The 23,968-nt window shown below is 41.1% G+C and overlaps 1 protein-coding gene across 1 annotated transcript; it reads right to left on the reverse strand.

Moving 5' to 3' along the window:
• Positions 1–217: 217 nt before the first annotated feature.
• TRIM16 (tripartite motif containing 16) lies at positions 218–22,718 on the reverse strand. The gene is made up of 6 exons (XM_075216973.1): positions 22,146–22,718; positions 13,305–13,400; positions 12,619–12,852; positions 10,272–10,446; positions 5,951–6,046; positions 218–2,423 (listed from the first exon to the last, which is right to left on the reverse strand). The coding sequence occupies exons 1-6, from the start codon at positions 22,668–22,670 to the stop codon at positions 1,630–1,632; spliced, it is 1,920 nt and encodes a 639-aa protein (XP_075073074.1). The 5' UTR covers positions 22,671–22,718; the 3' UTR covers positions 218–1,629.
• Positions 22,719–23,968: the final 1,250 nt, after the last annotated feature.

Raw genomic sequence — 23,968 nt, forward strand, 5'->3', positions numbered from 1 at the left:
AAGGTGTGCAGGTTGAGGGTATCAGTCTTTTGGGGTTTATAGATTTGAGGGTTATTATAGAACTACATGCCTCACATATGTTACTAGTTCCTAGTGAACAGATAGTCTTATCAATACCACAGGACACAAAATGGCTGCCTCCAATGTGATGTATGTACTATAATTCCCAATACAATATGGTTGAATATTGGTCCTGAATTGACCTAAAGAAAAACTATATTTTTCAAATTTAGTTTTAATGTTTTTACTTCAAAATTAATATCATGACAATTTACAACATACAAGATGCAATTTTAGCAGTATATTGCTCAATAAATACATTCCTGTAACATAACCATAGTGTGGCATTGCTAGTGGCCGTGGCAGTGTTCGTATTAATCCAAGAAAACAATCTAATGAAAAATAAAAAAAAATGTTATTGCTATTTATTTGTGGAAGTAAACCAAGAAAATATGAACTGTGCTGTCTATCTTTACCAGACAGCTAATTTTACTCAGGAAATCATTTATCATTCTTCTGTCCATCCCAGAGTGATAAGTGAATCTACTGCAGTTCGGTTCTAAGAATGAGTGAGTCGCAAAATGGGTTCTCAACAATTTTTTTTCAGCTAATCGATCCAGTATTTTTTATTGCCGATTGTAATAAAAACATTGTTAAAATCATGTTTTGTTTGATTCTTAACCTTCATTGACTAGTCTTCCAGGATGTCCAAGTGACTCCAGAATTAGGGGGAGACCTCCTAAACTCCAGAGAGAGCAAGAAATTTCTCCTAGATAGCAGTTACCAACTGTAATGCGGGCAGGGATATGACCTAAATTATTTAATCAAGTGCAGCCCACCTAAGTAAACAGCAGGGTGTGATGGCACAAATTGAGTCATCACACCCATGCCAGCATTTACGGGGATAGCTGTGGATTAATGATCCGATTGCCCTGCCCGCTTGCTGACATAAATCACATCAAACGTTGCTTCCATCTTTACCTCTACCTCTACTTGCCTGGGAAATGTAGGCAAGTAGAATTTAATTTAATGCTCCCAAATTAACTGTACAAGTGGGAATAGGCATCTTCGTTATTAATTTAAAAATTCTGGAAGTCCAATATGTTACTCATTTTTATTTAAAAAAAAAAAATGGCTACCCTATCCTCCCCCCTATGTACACAGAAAAGTTGAAAGGGAACAACTTGAATGTTTGCATATCACTACTCATTATTTTTGTTCTAATTTGTCCTCTTTCTAAATAAAGAGAGTTTAGAAAATAAATAAAAAATGGCTTCTATACTGCTTGGAATGTTCGTTATTTATCTATGTTGAATTTAGCTTCTCTTTAAAGCACATAAACAGCTGTAGATGCAATTATATGCTTCATAACTTAAATATAATTACTACTTATAGCAATTAAAAAAAAACTTTATGCAGCATTAACTTGCAATGGTCAACTTTAAAAACTCAAGGCTATAGCAATTGTCCAGTGCTTTTTGTGATTTTTTTAATCTTCCAATGAATGGCCCCTAATGTATGACACCTCTTTGCCAGAGTTTATCATTAAATCATGTATTTAACTTAAATGCCCCTTTTCATTAGAAGTCCAGGCCAGTTATGGACCCAGTAAATATCCCAGCTACAATACTAAACAGTGGTGACCTTAGTAGCGGTGTGGTCTGATTCTATCATTGTTGATTTGTTAATGGACTCCACACCAGAAGGTAGATTGGACTCAGTAGGACTTGTAGTCTCTTGAACGCTGCTCATCTCCACCTTGATAGTTTGAATTGTGGTATTGACAACTAATTCAGTTTTAGTACTCGACGTGACAGTCTCCACTGAAGAAGTTGACAGCACCTTGGTGTCCACAGGAGACAAAATTGTCACTGGATGAGACATGTCATCTGGCCCAATAATGGTCACTGAATTTTCTTTTTTGGGAAGCCAAAAGGCTGCATAAAGTGGTTCAGAAAAAAATGTGCCTTCAAATCTGTGCAAGAGTGTCATTGTGTCCTTGACCCCATAAAATGCCACAGTGCCTCTTTGGTAATCTATGTAGACGCCAATCCTTGAGAACTTTTCTGCTTTTAGTGGAATCTCAACATCGCTGTGCCAGGCTGAGAATTCCTTGCCATTCCACTTCAGGGTCCATGAGAAATCATTTCCCGTTATATTGCTGTTGCTCTCTGACCCCTTCCTGTCAATACATTTGTAGGTCACGCCAACATGGATGACTTCACCTTTGAACTCAACCTCAAAATAGTGGCGACCCATGTAAAAACTTTCTGCACTAAGAACCTGGCGCCACTGCTGAAACCTTTCAGGGTGGTCAGGATAAGACTGTTGCCATGGGGAGGAGTTGGTCACTTTCCGATTGCTTTGCAACAACCTCAGAAAACAGTGAGCGGTCACTGGATCCAGCGTAACATTGGATTTATCTACAATTACAGAAACATTAACAATTTAAAATAAACAGATTGAGGGACCGTTTTGTTAGAAGGCTTGGATAAATAAAAGTAAATGTCTGGTTGTTATGAGCTATATTAACTTTTTAATGTGCACCAGTTTCTTATAACATGTAATATTTCTATATATAGATTATATGTCTATGATTTATCCATTCCCTTTATTTTTAATAAAGATAAATTATACACTTTATATATTTAACAAACACAGGATTATTGTTACCAGATGAGACATGTGAAAGTGGTCAGCTATGAAATACACAAGCGGTATTGCAGTTAGTTGCCATGCAGGATGCATAGTAAAATCTGCAGTGTTTGAAATATGAATTAAATACCATGCAACCATGTAGCATATTTTATATGTCTGGATTTACATGGCTGCACTGGTAATTATCTATGGAATAACTTCTGTAACCATATATTTATACAGGTAACAGAACGTCACTTCTAATATCTGTAATTTACAGTGTGGGGTACAATGTTATACAATACAAATCAAAAGGTAGATAAATAAATTGTGTTCCTTAACCCACAGATACATACTAACATACGGACACAAGGGAGGAAATTTATCAAGCTGAGGGTATAAAAAGTGGAGATGCCTATAGCAACCAATCAGATTCTAGCTATCATTTTATAAATGTACTAAATAAATGATAACTGGAATCTGATTGGTTGCTAAAAGCAACATCTCCACTTTTTCAAACCTGCAGCTTGATAAATTTACCTCAAAGACGAGCACTGACAATCATAATTACACAGAAAGTGAAAATGACAGGAGTCCTCCACAGCACCTACTCTTACCTTTTACTTTCAAATGCTGTATTGACAAATATTTCAGATATTATATAGTGCAGTGTATGAAGTATGTATGATCAGTGGTTATACAAACAGAAATTGCAACAGTTTAGGTTTATGAGGTTGTAAAATGAATAGCACAAATATATTACCCAAGTTCATTAAAATGCATTTAAAACTCTTTCCGCCAGAAGAGTGATAAGGTGATAAAAGGAGTCTGTGACCTACATACAGAACTGGGTGTATACAGTTACAGGCTACATTCTTGCCAGTGCTGTGGAAATTTCCACTGCGGCTAGTTTATGCTTTGTTTAAACAAGCGATTCTGTGACAGAAATGTCATGCCTCAAATCTGGCAAATAGGGGTCTGAGGGCATGCGGGAGCATTTTATGGTAAGTGGGGATCTGGGGACATGTGGGGGCTATTTTGGAGCAACTGGGAAGTCTGAGTGACATGTGATGGAGTTATGGAGAAAGTGAGGGGCATGTGAGGGATTTTTGGGGCGAGTGGTGTGGGAGCCCTGAGGTCGTTTTGGGGCTGTTTTTTCATTTGTGAAACTAAAGTTATGGACAGCACTTTTGAAGTTTTATAGGGCCACATATACAGCCCATGAAGTACATCACGTTGTCTATTACTGTAGTGACCCGTAGCAACCAATCAGCAGGGATGAATTACTGGTTAGGCAATGTAGGCAGAGGCCAGCCTGCTGTTGGAAACTTAGCTTTTTGCTTCCTAAATAAAAAAATGCCATAGAAGCAAGTGGTGTCCAGATTGTAAGGGTAGGTGGTCAAATGTCTGCCAGTTGTACTGTCGGTCCACCTTCTATAGGGTTAATGAGGACGCATGCCCGGAAGTTATACTGACAGTGCAGCAGGGAGTGTCCTTCCTGCTGAACTGTGCTCTCTACTGACTCAGCCTTAATCATGTGAAGCTGAGTACCAGGGGTCAGAGGAGTGAGGGCTGATTGAAGGAGCTCAACACATGCTTTCCCCGACCCCTGAAACGATGTCTGTATCCACCACCTCTGTGAGGCCTGTCCATCTATCTCCACCCTCTCTGCACAGGGTATGCCTGTCTCCTCTATGTCCACAGATCCAGTCTTTTCTCATGTCTCTTTACACTTCCAGGTGTTTTTTCCACCATCTCTGCTCAGGACTCTCACTATTCTACACGTATCCAGCCTGGCTCTCTCACTTCTGTACGACTGCCTGCCTCTCTCTTCTCTCTGTATATGTCCTACCTGTTTCCTTTCCCCTCTGCATAGCTCTAGCCTGCATCTACTACACTCTATGCACAACTTTTCCCTCTCCCCTTTTTCACAACTATGAGGTAAATGTATTAAGCGCCGGATCCATTAAATCATCGATATTTGGCGAATGTGATAGCAATATGTAAAACAACAATTTTATTAAAGGAAAATCTCGCCAGGTTTTGCCTTTAATAATACTGACGTTTTAAATATGGCAGTCACAGTTGTCGAATATCGGCGATTTGATAGATCCGCTGCTTAATACATTTACCCCTATATCGCTCCCTTCTAATCTCCTGTTAGTATCTCTCCTCTATCTGCATAGCTTTTGCCAGTCTCTTCCCTCTTTCTGGCCGACTTCTGCCAATCTCTCTCCTCTCTCTGCAAAGCTTCTGCCAGTGGGACTATCTCCTTTCCTGTCCTCTGTCTCTAATTTTGCATGTGCACCTTTGTCTCTTTGTCCACTCCAGTCTTCTGTCTCCACATTGTGGGTGGGTCCTTTCTTTCTCCCCTTTGTGTGTTTGTCTCCGTTTACCCCTCTTATTATACCTATCCCCCACCTTCTTCTGTCATTTGCCCCACCACCCACTTTTCCCCTGTGCACTCACAAAAAAACTTGCCTTGCCTTCACCCACCTCCCCCTTCTTCCCATCTTCCTCCTCCTCTTCTGCCATTAAACCTTTGCAGATCTTCGGACTCTGAGAACCATCTGTGCAAATGTTAAGTAGTTGTAAATATATATATATATATATATATATATATATTATATATATATATATATATATATATATATATACACAGTATATATTAGTGTTATAGTATATACCAGGCTTGGCTAACCTGTGGCACTCCAGGTGTTGTGAAACTACAAGCCCCGGCATGCTTTGCCAATATATAGCAGCTTATTGCTGGAAGGGTATGCTGGGACTTGTAGTATCACAACACCTGGTGTGCCACAGGTTAGCCAAGCCTGGATAATACAGCATAAATATATATGTATGTATGTGTGGGTGTAAATACACATCATGAAAACTTCTGTAGTCACAAGAAGTCAGCACTCTGTAGTAGAAAAAACTTTTAATGTAGTAAATCAAACAAACTTGAAGGCCATAAATCAAGCAAGAAGTAAAACTGCATTGCCCAGCGGCTGTTTTGATCCCCGTTGGATCTTTATTCCGGCTCCTTGATAGAGGTTGATTTATGGACTTATGGGCTTCAAGTTCATTTGATTTACTGTATTAAAAGTTTTTCCTACTACCAAGTGCTGGCCTTTTGTGATTATAGTAGTTTTCATGACTATATTCTCGCTCGTCTCTTCAGGACATATGAGTTCTGCTGCTCTGTTATATATAGTAGCATCAAATAGCTTTACACCATTCCGTTGCTCTTTGCACCATGTTTTCGAATATGCTTCTGCGATATGTGTGTGTAGACTGAACTACAAATACTCACATTTCAGGAAGTCGTCTCGAGTTGAAGGCTCTGGAGCAGATATCTTGTGTTTGGCTGGAACTATAGCAGACACCATGGTCTTTATTCCAACATTCTCTGTAAAATGGTGCAAACACTAGGGTTATACTGTATACAAGAGAATATGTAAAATATGAGGACATCAGAATTTGCTAAAAAGTTTTATGGCAAAATATAAACTTGAGTACTTGTATGCAGGGTACAAATCTCTGGCGTCTGACATTATTAGCTCACAGTAAGGGGGTGTGTTATTCCATAGATAACATGCATAGATTTTGACAGAATTAAAATGTTTCAATATAATGTCAAATGTTTAGTGTTTTCATTGCCATTTAATAAACTCAAAAACTCTCTTGCTAGTCACAAAAGATATGGAGATTGCGCCACTCATGTATTATTATGGCACTATTTCCACTTTCTGTACATTGTATCACACAAACATTCATCATCAATATAAGTTATTTAAACCATGCCATTAATAATGGGTTGCATGCAATTTACAGTAAGAGACTGCAGGGATGAATTTACCACATGGGCAAATGCCCACAGCAGCATTGTTCAGAGTACATCACAGAAATGTGTTATTTTGTTTTGGCAAAAATAATGATAGACAGAAGGGTGTAAGCATATGGGGGGCAAACTTGCTTACCTGATGGTGTAAGCACTGAAAATGCCCAGGCCATAATCATCTCTAAATACAGCCATGTTCAAACACCCAAAATGATTCCCATTGGGGGAAAAATATTCCCCAGACTGCAGAATGAAACATTTATTTCTAATGAACTATATTGTCACAGTTACTATGATGATCGGATCCTTGTAGCCCGTCTGGCATGGCGCTATTTAGCCCAGAGGTGCGGAGTCTAACGAGGCAGATGGTTTACACCTCTGAGCAAGTGCCAAATGAGACCAGAGGCTGGGAAAAGGTGATGAGCCAATAGAGACTGAAAAAGGCCTGTTGGTCTGAAGGCTGCTGGAAAGTAGAGGGCGGCAGAAGGAGTGACAACTTAGGAATGGCTGCAGAGTCTGCCAGAACAGAAGGAGCAATGGTCTAAGGGAGGTATGGAGACCACTCTAATTAGCGGTAGAGTTGCTAGAGCCAAGGAGCGATAATCTGCAGCAGGTATGGAGACCACTGTGGTTAGCTACAAAGTTGCGGGAGACAAGGAGCGATAGTCTATGGCAGTTATGGAGTAGGAGAGCAAACGGAGGCATGTCTGACTCAAAGAACAGGCCCCTTAATGGAACAGGTGCCTTAAATATCTTGAGAAATATATTATTCTCCCCATAAAAGTGAGGAGGAGTTGATAAAAGCTAGGTCTGCACATACGCAGTCCTGGAAAGCAGACTAGTGGTGTCAGAGGGAGCTGCTGTGCAATGAAACCAGCAGCATGCTCAGAAAGCGTGGGCAAATGAACCCCGGGCGGTAGGTCCGCTGGTCCGACATGTGACACACGTTACCCCTACTGCTTTACTTGTTTCAATTTGAGCAGAAATTACAGTGCGGTGTCCTCTTTGGCAGCCCCAGAGGTCCTCTTCTTTCCTTGTGCTAACAGCTGATGTGAAGATTACATCTCCCAGCTCCCCAAGTTACAGGTAGTGATGCAGGATGTAAATGTCTCTGAGGAGCTTCCACTTGGCACTCACAGACCAGGATCAAGTTAGGAGGCTGAGAGAATGTGCCTTAAACGAGAATCAAGCAGGGCTGTGTCTCCTTGAACCAATGATCTCAGGATCAGCAAGCAGAGTATGAAAGTGTCAGTGGAACTGGAGGTCTTTTTCTAGAGACCGAAGAAACTACGGGTAGTTGGTACTGTTGCACTGTGTGACCAGTATTGTACAGTTTATAGTTGCAATTTATGCTAAACACTGTGGGCCTGAGTCATTAAAAGAGAGCAAGGCAAAAAAGGAGTAAATTTGATTTTGGACAAACTATGTTACAATGCAAGGGGTGCAAATTAGTCTATAATTTTGCACATAAGTTAAAACTGGCTGTTTCTTCATGTAGCATACAAATATTTTGTAGCTTTATTTTTACACTGACATTTAAAGTTGATCTAGGACATGCCCTACCCAAATTATAAATTTGTCCCCACATTTTAAATTTATCTCCCTTCCAATGAGACATGGTTTTGCCAAGGTGCAAAGTTACTTCTTTTTTTGCTTTGCTCTCCTTAATGACTCAGGCCCTGAGTCTTTGTTGCGTTAGGAGTATTTCAGCGACCAGACCTACTATAACACCAGAGCCAACACTAAAGTCTAAAAAACAGCATATTAAACAGTTCATCTCCTGCCACTTACAGACTTAGACAACTGGCTCAACTTGGCCATCCAGCTGAATCAGGCATTTTATTATTTGTAAGTGCACCACTGAAAGACACCCATCGCATCAGTAAATTGTTTAGCTAAGGAGGCTTGTCCAGGGGCTAAGCTAGATATAGTTTAGTGACTAAATGCACAGAGTATGACACACCAGCACTGAGAAGTTGGTCCTGAACTAGAGTGTGCCTAACCAGTTGTCTGAGATGGTAAACAGTAGAATGTAAAAAGAAAGTCATGTGAAAGTCCAACCTGCTAACACCTCATATCAACTTTCATTTTGTTCTCCTAAAACACTCTCCAGGTTAGGCTCATGTGTCTTAAATTAGTTATGACAGTAAGAGGATATCTGCACTTCTGAACACATTAGTCAAAATGCATTCCATTAAAACTATAGGGACAATACATGATCTCTGGGATTTCAAAAGGTGGCAGAGAATTCAAGTCCTTTTGCCTTGGTGAAAAGGCTGTGTGCCCTCCCCAAAGCAGGGAGAACTCCAGCAAAAGCACCATCTCCAACTGTTTAGCTCACTACACAAAATTAAATCTTGTTTCTGCACTAAAATCACTAAATAGGCGAATAAACATCAAGTGGCAAGGAACGCCCATGATCCTCTTGCTCCTCTCATTGTCTGGTGTGAGCATTTGACATCCTTCAGATGTCACCTGCAAATTAATGCGCTTCCCTGTAAAACTAGGAGCGTTGGACGTTCGAGAAACAGTATGCCTTTAACATCACAAAATTCAAACTGTGCTGTTGCCATTCATAAATTACCTCCCAATTACATCTTATTTCAATTTCCTGTTTCTTTTACGTTTTCTAATAGTGGATAAATGCATTTGATGTTTTAAAGAACACCAATGGCTTTGTGTAGAAATAGCTAGTCCACGTTAAATGGAATTGCTTTACCAGGATGTCCTTCTATTGTGCTTTGACCTCATTCAAAGTCACTGCAACTCCAGTTTAAATATTTACTTACTTGAAGATTCTACCTCTGCAGCTGTGTTGGGCTTAAACTAGTGCAGAGATCATGTGTATGCTGGCTCTTGTAAAGCTACAAGTCCACAGACTCTATGTTAAGGGTATTACCCTGGTATCCAACAGCCAGTGCTACCTGGAGGGGCCCCGGACTATTCAGCATTGGACCAGTACTAATTAGGTGCAGGGGCCCAATCATTTCTTCACCCCTCGCCTCCCCTTTCCCCTCTAAAGGATGCAGCCCATGTTCAATAGCATCTGGCTTGATGAAAATATGTATGTTTTACAGTCGGTTTGGCATAGACTGCACACGATTAGACTTGAACCATATGCGATTCGAAGGTTTGCAAATTGCTACACATCAGATGCAGTTTTAGTTTTCAGACTCCATAGTAAATCCTGTTGTCTTGTGGTTTGGGTCTGAAAACTGCATTGGATAAGTGGCGGTCTGCAAACTGCAGACAAAACTGTACTTTAGTAACTCCCCCAATGTGTCCAGTAAAGGCAGCCAGATATTCTCTTTCTTTCACGAGTTACAGGAAAGACTGAGGGTGAACCCAGTAAAACAATGGGGGGGGGCAGCGTAAGTTGGAATTGTCAACTGTGATGGTACTGACAATGCTACCTGTGCAGGTGATGCACTGGGGCGTCCTACCTTTCATCCCTCAATGATCGTATGTGCAGATGAATCATAACCGTGCCCAATGTGGGTGTGGACAACAAGGTAGTACAGTTGTACATTTATAAACACATTGCATTGTGAAAGTTTTACTCTTGTAATAAGTCTAGACTAATTTTCATTTTTATTACAAATTTAACTAGTGGATTAACTAAATGCCTAAAATCCTCAGTCTTTGGGCTGAATTTATTCAAGTATTTAACTTTTGCTTTTTAGTAGAAGGTGAATATACCCTTTAATTCAGAGATGCCTTGCCTTAGAGCACTTGCAAAGGAAATAGACCTTGTCACCAGCATTCCATACACAGCAGAAGTCTCTAAACTCACCTTCTTTTGCAAATTCTTGCAGCTTATCTGTGTATGAAGTCTGTAGCAGTTGAATTACTTTTTCAGTTGAGTCTGTCACCACTGTTCCGATCCCAGATAGCTTGTCTATAAGCCCAATGTAAACACTGGGGAGGGTGTTGTCATCGCTGGTCGCCTTTTTAAAATCACAATATTCCTGTGGAAATTACATACATAGGGAGGCTTCCATAAATGGGTTGTTAAAATGTGTTAACAAAAAAATATGGTTTAAATAATGGAACATAAAATTACTAAAATATGTAAACCAAAAATGTAGTCTGAAGAGGGCAAATTGAATGACAGAAATAAATTTGATAATGTGTTATAAAAATATCAGTATTGTAGTAAGGTGGTGTAGCAATAGGACTCATCCTAGAATTAAGCACAGCAGCAAAGTTGCATCAGTTTTTGTAGACATGTTTTCAGTGAGTATCCTTTTAGGAAAAGTAGGAACAAAAAAACTTTTGTCACTATTATATCCAACATGCTAAAATAAATAGATGGAAGAACGTATACACTTAGAAATTTCTAGCTGGCTTGACAATTGTTAAAACATCATTCTTGTAGTTTACTAGGAATGTGGGCGGCCAAATTGGATGAGATCCAGCTGTTCAGTGCTTCAAACGTGTGGATGGAATCAATTTGGGAGATCAAGAAATAATAAAATGACCATACATATAGATCGATACCAATAATATTCCAACCAGATTTTCCAATATTCCAGATAATGGTACAATCCATTTTGATAGCAACATTATCTGGCATTGCGGATTTTTGTATAATATTGTAGCATTCACATAAGGTGGAGGAATGAAAACCTGATTTCAGTATGGATTTTACAGATGAGACCAGCTGAGTCATGTCTCACTTTTTTTTCTCCTCTGCCCCACAAAACTACAATGGATCAGAATAGAAGAAAATATTTTAATTTCCCATTGAACTATGGTGGATTAAGAATAAAGAAAATAACCTGACCTATGTGTATGTGTTTGTTACTATTTTAGTATAATGGACAAGGGGGTTTCATGGACCTCCAACCTTTATACCATACTTGCCAACTCTACCGGAATGTCCGGGAGACTCCAGCTTTTTGGATGAGTCTCACGGACTCCCAGGAGAGTGTGGCAATCTCCCGCATCTGCCCACTTAGTAGTGAAGTGGGCAGAATTAGGTCAAAATGCCACGATTCTACGGGAATCGCTACATTTGGCCCGTCACGGGGGGCGGGTCCAAAATGATGCGATTTTCGGAGCCCCGTCCCCTCACGCCCAGCTCCCCCGGCAGGCTCCCAGAAGCCAACTTCAGAAAGTTGGTAAGTATGCTTTATACTGGGACTGAGATTATACTGCAATTGTCAGCCATGGGGTTGGTTTTCACTATAGCAGGAGACTCCACGCTCGTTGGTCGCCCTGCTTTAATGGAAACTCAGTTCAGACTGTCTACCGTTAAGGCATGTTGAAGCTGCCAGATTTTTTTTACTCAAATTTGGGTATTAGTGGAGCTTTTAATGGTCTGTTCATTTCAAATGGTTGGTCAGCATGTGCGCCACATGTTAAGACTAAAAGTTAAAAACAAATGAGTTTATTTTTGGTGATTTAAATTACAACTTTTTCTTTTCTTTCTTTAAAGTTTGAAAAATTAGTGACTGCTATAGCGATCTCTCTTTAATCCTGATTTGTGAACGGCAAAAATGGTAATTTAAATCACTGTTTATGACAACTGTGCTCTAGTAGGTATCCCCTTTAGTGTATGTCCCCAACATGATCTGGCTTTACCAGCACAGTCATGCATGTCTGCCATAGGAGATACCACCATGAGAATGTGTATATTAGGTTTTGTTTGTCTTATGTTTTAAGCATAGGAGTCCTTCAGTTGTCAATGTTACATCCAGTGGTCGAAGTGGGGGGGTGGGGTAAAGAGCGGTATGCCATATCACCACTTCTCCTACTGCTTTAATTTTAAAACTATAAAGTTTCATCCACTTACATTGTCTATACCACCACTTCTAAATTATTTAGCTTGACCACTGGCTACAACAATAACATTTCAAATGAACACAATTTTTATTCATTTGGAATCCAAGATACGTAGGAACAATGTGTTTCTGTGTATCAATCAGAGATACTACTAAGTATGTACTGTTTGCATCAAAATAAAAGCTACAGTTCCAACAATGATACAGTACATTTTTGGACTTTTTGTGCCAATGGCACTTTCAGAATTCTAAAACAGCGATGAACACTTGTAGGTCTACAGACATAAATACAGGTACATTTTATCTATCAGAGGTGAGAAAGTCCCAATGTCTATGTCTCCCAGCATCTCATACCTGAAAGAAACAGAATTCGCTCTTGTACTTTGCAATTCTCTCCACCCTGGCTTTAATCTTCTTAAGCTCATTGCACTTCTGTTCCAGGTGGGTCTTAATCCCTATTGATTGGTTTAGAGCCGTTCGCTCCCGCTGTTCTAGGAACTCCTGCACATTGGATTGTGCTTTCCTTACTGCATCTTGAAGTTGTTCAAATTGAAGATCTGTGGCCCGTCTGGTTTCAGCAATGGAATTCTGAGAGAGACATTTTGCTTTACCAAATGTCAATTGTCAACCTCAAATGTTTGATAGGTTTCCTACAGTTATTATTACCCTTTATTTATATAGTGTCACCACTTTATAATTCAGCAACATGCAGCCATATTCTTCAATCAGATTTTGGTCTAATGTTTAGGTGACACTTTAATAACTATTGTTCCTTGATTACAACATCCAAGGATTTGGGATAAGAGCAAACAATACTTTCCACTGCACTGTGGGATTCTGGGAAATGACCAGTCTTATCATTTGACAACAAATAAATGCGTAAATGGAGCCAGATTATAGTTAATTACCTAAGCATGTTTTTACTCTCCCAGGTAATCATCGGGGAGATGAGAGCCTCTTTGTCTGTACTTATATATATTTTAATTGCTACTGACTGATAATAAGTCCTCTGTAATCCTGGTTGTTATATGCTTGGTTACCTCTATTGATGCCGTGTTTGCTTCCAGTTTGACAATGGCGTGCTCTGCACACTTTAGTTTCCAGTCATATTCGGTGACTATTTCTTGTACGTCCGCCTGGAGTTATGAGAGAAGTTATCAGTTACCCATTGATATGTACATGTGAACTCCTACTAATATTTCAGGATTCAACAGTTTTGGTAAACTTATTTTACACTCATCACAACACAATAATAGTGTAGTTACATAGGATCAAGAAACATCAGGCTACAATATCAAAACATGAGCAGTGTAGTGTAATGTATACTGTATATATTGTGCTGTGAATAATTTTTTTTGCCACATCTCTCATCTTTAATTGATCTCAAAAATATTTTAGTTTATTGCCTTATATGTCCTTTCCTGCAACAATTACTTTATCATGTAACGGTCTTTCTTTATTATTGTTTCATTAAGACCTGACACAAAGCTGCTGTCTAGATACAATTGTGTCCCATGCAGAGGGTGCAGCAGAGCTTATCATATGCTGGGACAATGGAAACCACGGCTTGATTCATAGGCAAACCAAGGGGGGTTCCTAGTGCCTGGAAACCCCCTTCCAAGCATGGGGCACTGTATAATTGAGGTGGCTGGATGCTGCCCTCGCTTCACACAGCTCTGCTTGAAAAGGGAGAGCTGTGTGCACCTAACAGTAGTCCACGTAGTATTGCCCATGTATATTATGGGGATAGGAAGAGTTGGAGAGCAGATGCATGCTGGTCACGCCCACTGGCGGCGCTGTGTGGAAACCCCCCTCTACAAATCCTGCGTTTGCCCCTGTGATTATACAATAAAAGCCAAAAAGATAAAGCAAATTATTCAGTAAAAGTTGCAGGAAGGCATGTACACGCCAATGACTTAAAGATGCATAATTTCTTTAACACCTGTACCACAGATTGACAAATTTTTATCCACTGCACATTTTGGCAACATTAGAAGGACCATTAAACACCAACATTTTAACTATAGATAAGGTAAGAAGGTAAAATATATTATTCTGTATTAAACTGACATTATGCTTTAACTCTGTCAAAAAGTAATGTATTATAGAGAACTGAAGCCCCTCCCACATCTTTAGGATAGTGTCCATATTGTATCTCATATAGGTCAAAAAGCTGAGACTGCAGTCACTTGAGTTACTGTGATGTCACTTACCCTGCTCCATATATTAATCTACCTGTCTGACTGCTTTGTTATGAAGCTCTCTCCTAACACAGCAACCTACTCCAAATGAGTCATAAAGGATGGTGGACATATTTTGTTAAATATAAACACTCCAATTGTTTGTTCAGTCTATATTGTTCAGATCCATAATACACAGGCTTTGATATGTATTAACATGAAACAGTGGCTCTACTATCTCTTTGAATTAAATGCCAGAATACAGTATTTAAAAACCAGTAAGAGTCTGGGTTTTAGTATGCCCTGAACATAGAAATTATTTCCATGGACATTGTTGCTGTGTAGGTGAATCCATACTTGCCTGTTCTTCTGGAATGTCTGGGAAACTAATGAATTTCGGGCAGGTCCTCCCAGCCACTTTCACAAATTCCACCTAAACTTCTTGCAAAGTGGGTGCTACATAGTGGGGTATGGGGACATGATGAAATGAATCTTCTTAGTGTATCATTCACCTACACACAATGGAGGCAGCCATTTTGTCGGCTGAAAAAAATTATCCAACCTAATTATTCACTAGAAACTAGTGTCATCATTGTTTCATGATGTGCACAGTGCACCAGTAATGTCAAATAGTATAAATAGTAGATCAGCCCGCAAAATAGCTGCCTACTTTTTTTCCCCAACAACCCTGGTTAACCCTATAGAATGAGTCTCGTCAAGTGCAATCTCATTGAAACAATGGGACAAGTGGGGGATATCATAATGCTAATGTTTTTCTCAATTCGTTTTTAAAGCACTAGATGGGCTTATGTGGAGATAGAATTGCCCCTTAGAGCATAAGAGGACATACTTTCTTTTGAAAAATATTGTCTCTTTCACCTAAGTGCATAAAACACAAAGTCAGTCTTCATGTCTCCAAAAGGAGAAGGGACCCTTTATCTCCAAACCCCAGAGCCAGGAGGTTCTGACAGGGTCATGGGTCTTCAATCCCTCTTCACCACAAGAATAAGGCACGTTCTTTTCCACTGGAGTTTCACCTAGGCGACACCATTTTTTAGCTTGCCTAAAACAGGAGCCTCAGGGCGATAATACCTCTCCTCCTGTCTGGGGTCAGAACCAGGGGCAGCCTGGGCTGGGGGCAGGGGAGCATCTGCAACCCGGGCCAGTCCCATAGTGGGATACCTTGGGCTGGGTCACCTGCATTTTTTTCCCTTTAAAATAGGCTGCTGAGTCGAGTCTTGCCCCCCCGGGCTAAAGTTTGCCAGCCCTCCCCTGGTCAGAACCTTAGGGACACAACAACTCTGATCCATGGAAAAAGGAAAATAGAAAGTGAAGTGAACAAACAGTGAAGATCTGTTTTCTTTGAGATATAAACCCACCCCGTAGCTGCAAATAAAAAAAAAAAAACATTTCTTGCCAGGCCGAAAGCAAGTGCAACAAAAAAAGGGAAATACTGTGCTGTATTCCATAACAATCACTGAGTCACCACTTACAATGATTTTCCGATCCCTCAGGTGGCCACTCCAGGGCTTCCTAAAGGCAAGAGATCCAAGGTACAATCTATTATAAGAGGGGTTGATCTTCCCACCTTGAAGGGCACATGATTGATCTTGAGAAGCTATACATAGACAGAATTTCCACCTACAGACCACACAGGTTAGGATTTTCTGCTCCATTTGCGACGCTCTAAAGGACACTATTACATACTTGCAAACTTTCCCGGAATATCCGGGAGACTCCTGGATTCCAGATAGGTCTCCCGGACTCCCGGGAGAGTATGGCAACCTCCCGCATCTGCCCACTTCCTAGTGAAGTGGGCAGAATAAATCCATAATGCGGCGAGTCTCAGGGAATCGCAGCCAAAATTGTGTGATTTGCATAGCCCCACCCTGAAACGCCCACTTCCCCAAGGCAGCCTCTGGATGCTGACTTAAAGTCGGCAAGTATGCTATAGGAATAATGTCACTGAAGCAATCTTAAGTCAGGAAGATCATAAAACTTCCCCTATCAACAATATGTAAATAAGTCAATGGTGTTTCATAGTAGCCAGTTCTCATGAATAGTAGCTTATTTGCACATTGTTCCTAGGGAGTAGCTTAAAGAACTTCCGCACTCTTAAAAACCAGAAGTCTGTTCTAAATAGCCTATTAACAATACTGATAAAAAAAATAAGTTCTTCTCTTTACAAAAGGAAAAGTTTAGATCACTGGACTTCAGTTAGAAAGTGTACCCAATGTGTGGCAACTTGGTTTGGCACCTCTACATCTGCTACAGGTGTGAGCAAAAATCAGTGATGTTTTAGTGTCATGACATTCACTAGGCTCTGATGACGGGACATTGCTAGAAAATGAATTCCCCCTAAAAACACACTTGCCAACTTGATCCCGGAGAACAGGTCATGTGACAAGTGTAGGGGGGTGTGGTCACGCCGTTGCATCACCATAGCCCCTCTACTGCAAAAAAACAAACACATAAATTTGCAGAATTGAATAGCGGTGACGGGACTTTGCATCATTAAGCCCCACCTCCACAAGTGTCTGACAGGTTGACTAATCTTCTGGGAGGACTCCCCAAAATTTGGGAGCCTCCCAGAAATTCCAGGAAAATAGGCAAGTATACATAAGAGTGCATGTTGAGGTGTGGAGAGGTGGACCTGTACAAAAGTGTAAACATCAAATTTCAACCTCCTACCACTTTAGAACCACCATTTTCATTAAGTAAAAAGTTTGTTTTTCTCCTAAAATACTTTTTGCAATTTATGGCTTAAATTAAACACGAGAGTGATGGGAGATATGGGGCAGTTTTTATTACTTGCAGCAATTTTGTGGGTGAAACTTAATTACATAATCAGGGCCTGATCAACCAATAGGCTGATCAGGCTTCAGCCTGGGGCGCTGGAGTCTGGGGGGCGCAGCGTCCCCAAGATTAATTTTTTTTCCCTGTAATTTTTTTTTCTATTGAGGCAGCGTTGAGCCTGCATCATCAGGACTGCCCCTTGTCTAAAGGGGGCGGCCCGACTGTCACTACTACATGACAGGCAGTCTGGCAGCTTCTAACTGTGGTCACGTGAGATCAGGACTTCCACATCTCACGTGACCACAGTAAGAAGCGCCCGCGGCCACACTGACAGGCAGCTAGCAGCGATCGCTACCAGGCTGCCTGTCATGTATAGCGCTGGAGAGAAGACTGCTGCCCAGGAACAACAGGTAAGTCCTTATGTCTGGGGGCGGAGGGGCTGGTAACAATGCTAAAGGGGCAAGTAAAGAGGCTAATGGTGGCAGATAATGCTAGAGGGGCAGGTGAAGAGGTTAATGGGGGCAGTTAACAATGCTAATGGGGGCAGATAATTCTAAAGGGGCAGGTGAAGAAGCTAATGGGGCAAGTAACAATGATAATAGGGGCATATAACAATGCTAATGGCTAAAGAGGCTAAAGGGGTCAGGTGAAGAGGCTAAAGGGGGCGGGTGAAGAGGCTAAAGGGGGCAGGTAACAATGCTAATGGGGCAGATAATTCTAAAGGGGCAGGTGTAGAAGCTAATGGGGCACGTAACAATGCTAAAGGGGCAGGTGAAGAGGCTAAAGGGGTCAGGTGACAATGCTAATGGGGGCAGATAACAATGCTAATGGGGGCAGATAACAATGCTAATGGGGGCAGATAACAATGCTAATGGGGGCAGATAACAATGCTAATGGGGGCAGGTGAAGAGGCTAAAGGGGGCAGGTGAAGAGGCTAAAGGGGGCAGGTAACAATGCTAAAGGGTCAGGTGACAATGCTAATGGGGCAGGTAACAATGCTAAGGGGGGCAGATAATGCTAAAGGGGGCAGGTGACAATGCTAATGGGGGCAGGTTAAGAGGCTGAACAGGGCTGATGAAATGGTTGAGGGGACTATTTAAAAAATAGAGCAGCTTTGGGGGGGGCATAATCTTTGTATTGTGTGGCCGGTATGAGGATGGTCTCTGTGGTTCTAGGGTCATTAGAATGCTAAATATTAGTCAGATGGGGCTGATAGAGGTATGTATTTGATTATAGCTCTTTGACAACAATTTTCATATATTGTATATGCCTGTGCTATGGGGTAGTTTTATCTGGCCATAATGGACTGTTGTGTTTTGGAGCCTAATCATCCAGGGTTTGGTAACATTTAGCATTATAATACAATAGCTGCATTTTCAAAACAGGACCCCTACTTTCCAGAAGCCAGCTAGAAGACAACAAAGCTGCAAGAACAGGGAACAGAGAAGAGCAAGAACAGGTAAGAGAGAATGCGCACTCTAAATTTGAATGCTGACGAATCCTCCTGAATATACATATTCAGGAGTATTCCTATACGCTTATATTGGGGGGGGGGGGGGGGGGGGCGCTGCGGCGCTTATAGCCTGGGGCGGCTGGAACCTTTAATCGGGCCCTGAATCACATTGTGTCTGGAAATGTGATTTCCCTGCAAAAACAAGGTGTAAAATTATTTCCCATTAAAAATATAGTACAAGACCCAGTCAGCTCAGAGCTGGTGCAAAAACAAAGTACTTTTGCAGAGTGAAATTGGCAGTGCTCCCCTTCACAAAGCAAGGAACGCCTGTAGAAATGCAGCCTCTCCACCCTTTTATTTCCTTTCCCTAATCTCGCTCTGCAGAAGGAAATCTTGTTTTTGTACTGTTCCAGACTTCTTATCACAGGAAAGACTTTCGGTGACATTACAGAGAACAAACATATTAAGTTTACACTGTGGTATAAACAGGAAGGCCCATATTATTTTTACATGTTTCCAAATTATTGTTTACAACTAACAGCACTCAAGAGGTTTTATTTATCCTTCCAAAATGATAACTGTCTTGCAAAAATTGGGACTGCTGGGAAATATGTCTCACTCACGGCTACAATACACGATTATATATATTTTATATTTGATTAAATGGACAACAGCTGTGATGCATTTGATAAGCTTGACATTATCAGCACTTGAATGTACAAAAGAATATCATCTGCTAAAAGATATCGAATGGAGATATATATATATAGATATATATATATATATATATATATATATATATATATATATATATATATATATATATACACACACACACATATATACATCATACTTGCCAACTTTTCCTCGTTGGCTTCAGGGAGATCCCAGCGGAGGTGGGCCTGCGGGGGCGGGGCTTGATGAATCACATCATTTTGGCCCAGTCCCTAAACAATTGTCACAATTTCGGCCAATTACAGCACCGGGCAGGCTAAGATGATGCAATATTTGCCTCTTTAAGCTTTGCCCCCCCGCCACTTATCTTTCGCGGAACAAGAACCGGGAGGTTGCCCTGCTCTCCCAGGAGCCCGGGAGGTCTCCCAGAAATGCGTGAGTCTCCGGGACTTTCCGGGAGAGTAGGCAACTCTGCATTAAAGAAAAGCAGCTAATAAATCTCTAGAGACTGAAGGGTCTCTTACATTTCTGTCTTCATTACTGAAATCATGTTGTCTTACCTGTCAGTGTTTGATTAAATCTTGGTCTCCATGAAAATAGCCACTTCCATAGACATCAATACATGAACACAGGACACAATTTCTGAACTGTGTCACCATGCTACAGATGGCGAAGCCAACCACATCTTGTACTGGCTCAGCATCAGGGAGAATGCCAGACTCTTCAGGGAGTGAGGGAGATCACCCCTATTTCAGGGAGTCTCCCTGACATTCAGGGAGAGTTGGCAAGTATGATATACACACTTGCCATCTCTCCCGGATTCCGGGTAGGTCTTCTGGACTCCCAGGAGAGCAGGAAAGTCTCCCGCATCCTGCAGATCGGGAGCCAAAATTAAGCAATTTGCGGTAAATTGCATCATTTAAGTCCTGCCCCTGTGACAAAATGCAGATTCTGTCACGCGGGCGGCGCCAAATGACGCGATTTGTCCCTTCCGTCCTCCCACCACACCCCCTTTCTGGGATCTTCCTGATGCCAACAACACAAAGTTGGCAAGCATGATATAACTGTAAATTAGCCAACCACTGCATAATACATGTGTCAGGTTAGATGAATTTGCAGTTTTAGCAAGCAGCCACATGTTAGGGAGTTGTACACACCCAAACATTTCGAGACATGTCCTGGCATCCATAAATGTAGGAACATTTTAATGACATAAAACAAAAGCTAGAATGTAGGGATGTAGTATTGTTAATACAGCAAAAATGGAATGTATGCCTTATATAGAAAGGTGCATCCCTCGAAGGTGCTATGTATGACATATGAAAAACTGCAGTTTCTGAAAAGTGTCATTTTGGTACATAATAATGTATGTGTAAGTGCATCCATTTATAGGGGTTTGCTCATGGCTCAGCACTACCTGGGAGTGTACAATGTTGCTTCTGGTGATGGGAGTAGCTGGGCAGATCATAGTGTCCTTTATAATTGCATGATATCTGCAGAAAAACGCCTCTCTCTGCACCTAGATACTAAAAGAATATTTTGTGTTGTGAAATAAGATATTTAAATGAGCTCCAAGGGTGAAGATCTTACGTTACCACTTAGTGGGTAGCTGCAACCCCTCCCCCTTCACAGAATTACTGTTTTACACCTGTTTGTAAGTGATGGGGCATCGGTCTATACTTTTAATGGGATGCCCTTTGAACGAACCAGGCAAGTTTCATATAGGAAAATTAATTTTTATGTACATAAATTAACAATGTAATAAAGACATTAAAATGTATAAATGTGACACAGTCTCGAAGTCTGCTTACTCTTATGAATTATTTAACACATGAATAAGATTCAGGGGTCTATTTACAAAACTGCGATAAGCCATAAAGCCAGGAGAAAACAGCTGTCTGAATGGTCATCTCATCAATCTATATAATTTATGAAGGGGTTAATGCAGGAGAAATCGCTGATTGTATTAAGGTACTTTTCGTGGTTTACAGCAGTCCCCATAGAACTCTAAGCGGACAGCTATGCTAGCATTGCTGTTCGCTGCAAACTAATGACATCTCAGGATGGCATTAACTTACCTGTTTCTATGGGGACCAGTAAAGCTGGAGAGGCTATGTGCATGCACATTTAACTTTCTGCATTCGCCAGCAGCGTTAGGCTGCTGGCGAATGCTCGTCCAAGCTCCTTAAGCAGCCACAGTATAGTAAATAGCAGCGGTACTGCATTATGTATCGCTGCAGTTTGCAACAATACATAATGAGTGTTACCGCTGATCCACAGTAAACAGACCACTCAGACTTAGAGAAAAACATAAAAGTTGCAAATAATTAAGAAGGCTAAAGTGCCAGTAGTTGGATAAGTGATGCTTTTACTTTTGTCAGCACTCACATTACCGTCTTGGCCCACAATCCAGTGAAAGGTCGCACAGAACGTTACACAGGGACACTTCCCTAAACGATAAATAGATGTGCTCCTTGTTTTTCATCCAGTGGAGATATTGGTGCTAAAAAAAATAACTTTCGTAAATGACCCTATGTGATAATCCACAAATTTAAATGCTTGATTTTTTTTTTTTATAGTTCTCATTAAAAGTGAAGGTACTCCCGTCGCCTAGTTGTAAATCATTTCAACACACTTACAAAAAAACAGAAAAGGCCCAGCTTGTAAAATCTTATTATTTATAAAGAAGAAGTTGAAAGAGACAAGGAAGGTGAAATACACACTGATTTGAGGCAACATTAGTAGTGGATTTTTTTGTAAAGGAAAATAATATTTACCTCCAACTGCTTCCTTGCTTCAGTGCAAGAGATTGGGTGGTGATCTTTGTGACTCTCTTCTATGCATTCCTCACAGACACACATCAAGTCAACATTGCAGAACCAATCCAGTGGTTTGTTATGAGTGCTGCAAGTTCGCAAGTCTAGATCATTCCCCGGGTGCACCAACTGGTGGGAGTGCAGCTTGGGATTATCTAAATGGGGTCTAAGGTGCATGCTGCAGTAATTAACCATACAGGTAAGACAGGTCTTCACAGCTTTCACCTTCTCTTCCAAGCAGAAATCACACAGGACTTTGTCAGTCTCAGTATCTTCTATAGGCGTTTTGTCTATGAGAAGATGTACTTTTTCTGAATCTCCAGCTGCTGAGCCATTAGCAGTTACTCCAACTAATGACAACTCTCCTATGGAGTGACTTTTACAGGTTTTGGTCACCACCTGGTCCTCTGCCAGTGTCATGGATGAAATTTCTATGCAACTTTGGCATTTGGAGAAAGACTTTGTAGAAATGTTTGAGTCAGCCATGTTCAAGAAACTCCCAGCTCCAGTCTGTAACTTTTCTGCTGCCTCTGACTCTCCAGCAGGATGTCAGGTTTCAGAGAAAGCCACACCTGACTAAGCAACCATGCCAGAGGCAGTTAACTGACTGTGTGCCAGAAGACAGAACAAGTAGTTTTACATTACTGTGCTTCTTTTTAAGGTTGTGTTTATAGTGTGAGTTTTATACTTTTCTCTCAATGGCTGCAGTTAGGACATGAAAAATGCTGACATTTGAATTGCTAGACACACTCAAGAGAATGTAAAATATAGTTAATGTTCAAACTAGCTACAGAATTGTCACATGACAATGTCACATGACACGCGTTGCGGCCGCGTCATTATGACACGGCCGCATCGCGTGTCATGTGATGCGGCCGCCTGTGCGCCCCCTGGGCTGATACCTCCCAGCCCGCGCCTGCAGTCACCCAAATTCGGGATTGCCCCAGCAGATTCAGGGCAGTTGAAAGACTGTCCTGCTCTCCCATACCTGTTCTTGACGCTTTCACTACCTGTGGCTGCTGGTGTCTTTAGCTCAGTTGATGCTTGTCTGGATCCTGGAATATGGGGGGACTAATCGTAAAAGAAATGGGTGCATGAAAATTATAAAACTCCAACCAGCCTCTGTGTTAAATCAACAGCACCAAAGTCCAAGAATTAGGCCTCCCGCCAGCCCCAACATTAAAATAATGGGTGGGGTACGGCATATCGATGCCAAGAACCCCGACAAGACTTACCCCGACATCAGGATTCTGAAGGGCTGCTTCCCGACCTTCACCGATGACGACTCCTCTTCACACCCACTTCAGCCAATGACGATGAAGTAAGAAGGCGGCTGCACTTGATGACGTCATTGACCATGCCGAAGCGATTATTGTTGTTGTTAATGTAATGTAAGTATGCACCCATGTATAATGTTACATTACCCCCTTAACAACAGCGATAATCACGTCGGCATGGTCAATGACGTCATCAAGTGCAGCCGCTTTCTTACTTCATTGTCATTGGCTGAAGTCGGTGTGAAGGGGAGTCGTCATCGGTGAAGGTCGGGAAGCAGCCTTTTGGAATCCTCAGGTCGGGGGAAGTCTTGTCGGGGTAGTTAGCATCGATATGCTGACTACCACCAAAAAATAATAGTATTCACATTTGATAAAAACATCTATATCCCTCCAACCAGCCCAAACATTAAATTAATATCACATACGTTTAATAAATATAACCTTTTCCCACAAACATCCCCGGCATTAAATAATTCATATTCACATTTAATAAATAGCCCTCCTCCC

Source organism: Mixophyes fleayi, chromosome 6 (genome assembly GCF_038048845.1).
Source record: "Mixophyes fleayi isolate aMixFle1 chromosome 6, aMixFle1.hap1, whole genome shotgun sequence".
Taxonomy (NCBI): domain Eukaryota; kingdom Metazoa; phylum Chordata; class Amphibia; order Anura; family Limnodynastidae; genus Mixophyes; species Mixophyes fleayi.

What these genes read in the sequence shown, in the direction of transcription:
- TRIM16 (XM_075216973.1), bottom strand. Translation starts at nt 22,670, where the DNA reads ATGGCTGACTCAAACATTTCTACAAAGTCTTTCTCCAAATGCCAAAGT. An exon ending in AAGCAAGGAAGCAGTTGGAG is followed by an intron (nt 13,401 to 22,145) that starts GTAAATATTATT and finishes TCATAACTCCAG; the next exon opens with GCGGACGTACAAGAAATAGT. An exon ending in GCGAATTCTGTTTCTTTCAG is followed by an intron (nt 10,447 to 12,618) that starts GTATGAGATGCT and finishes TAATTTCCACAG; the next exon opens with GAATATTGTGATTTTAAAAA.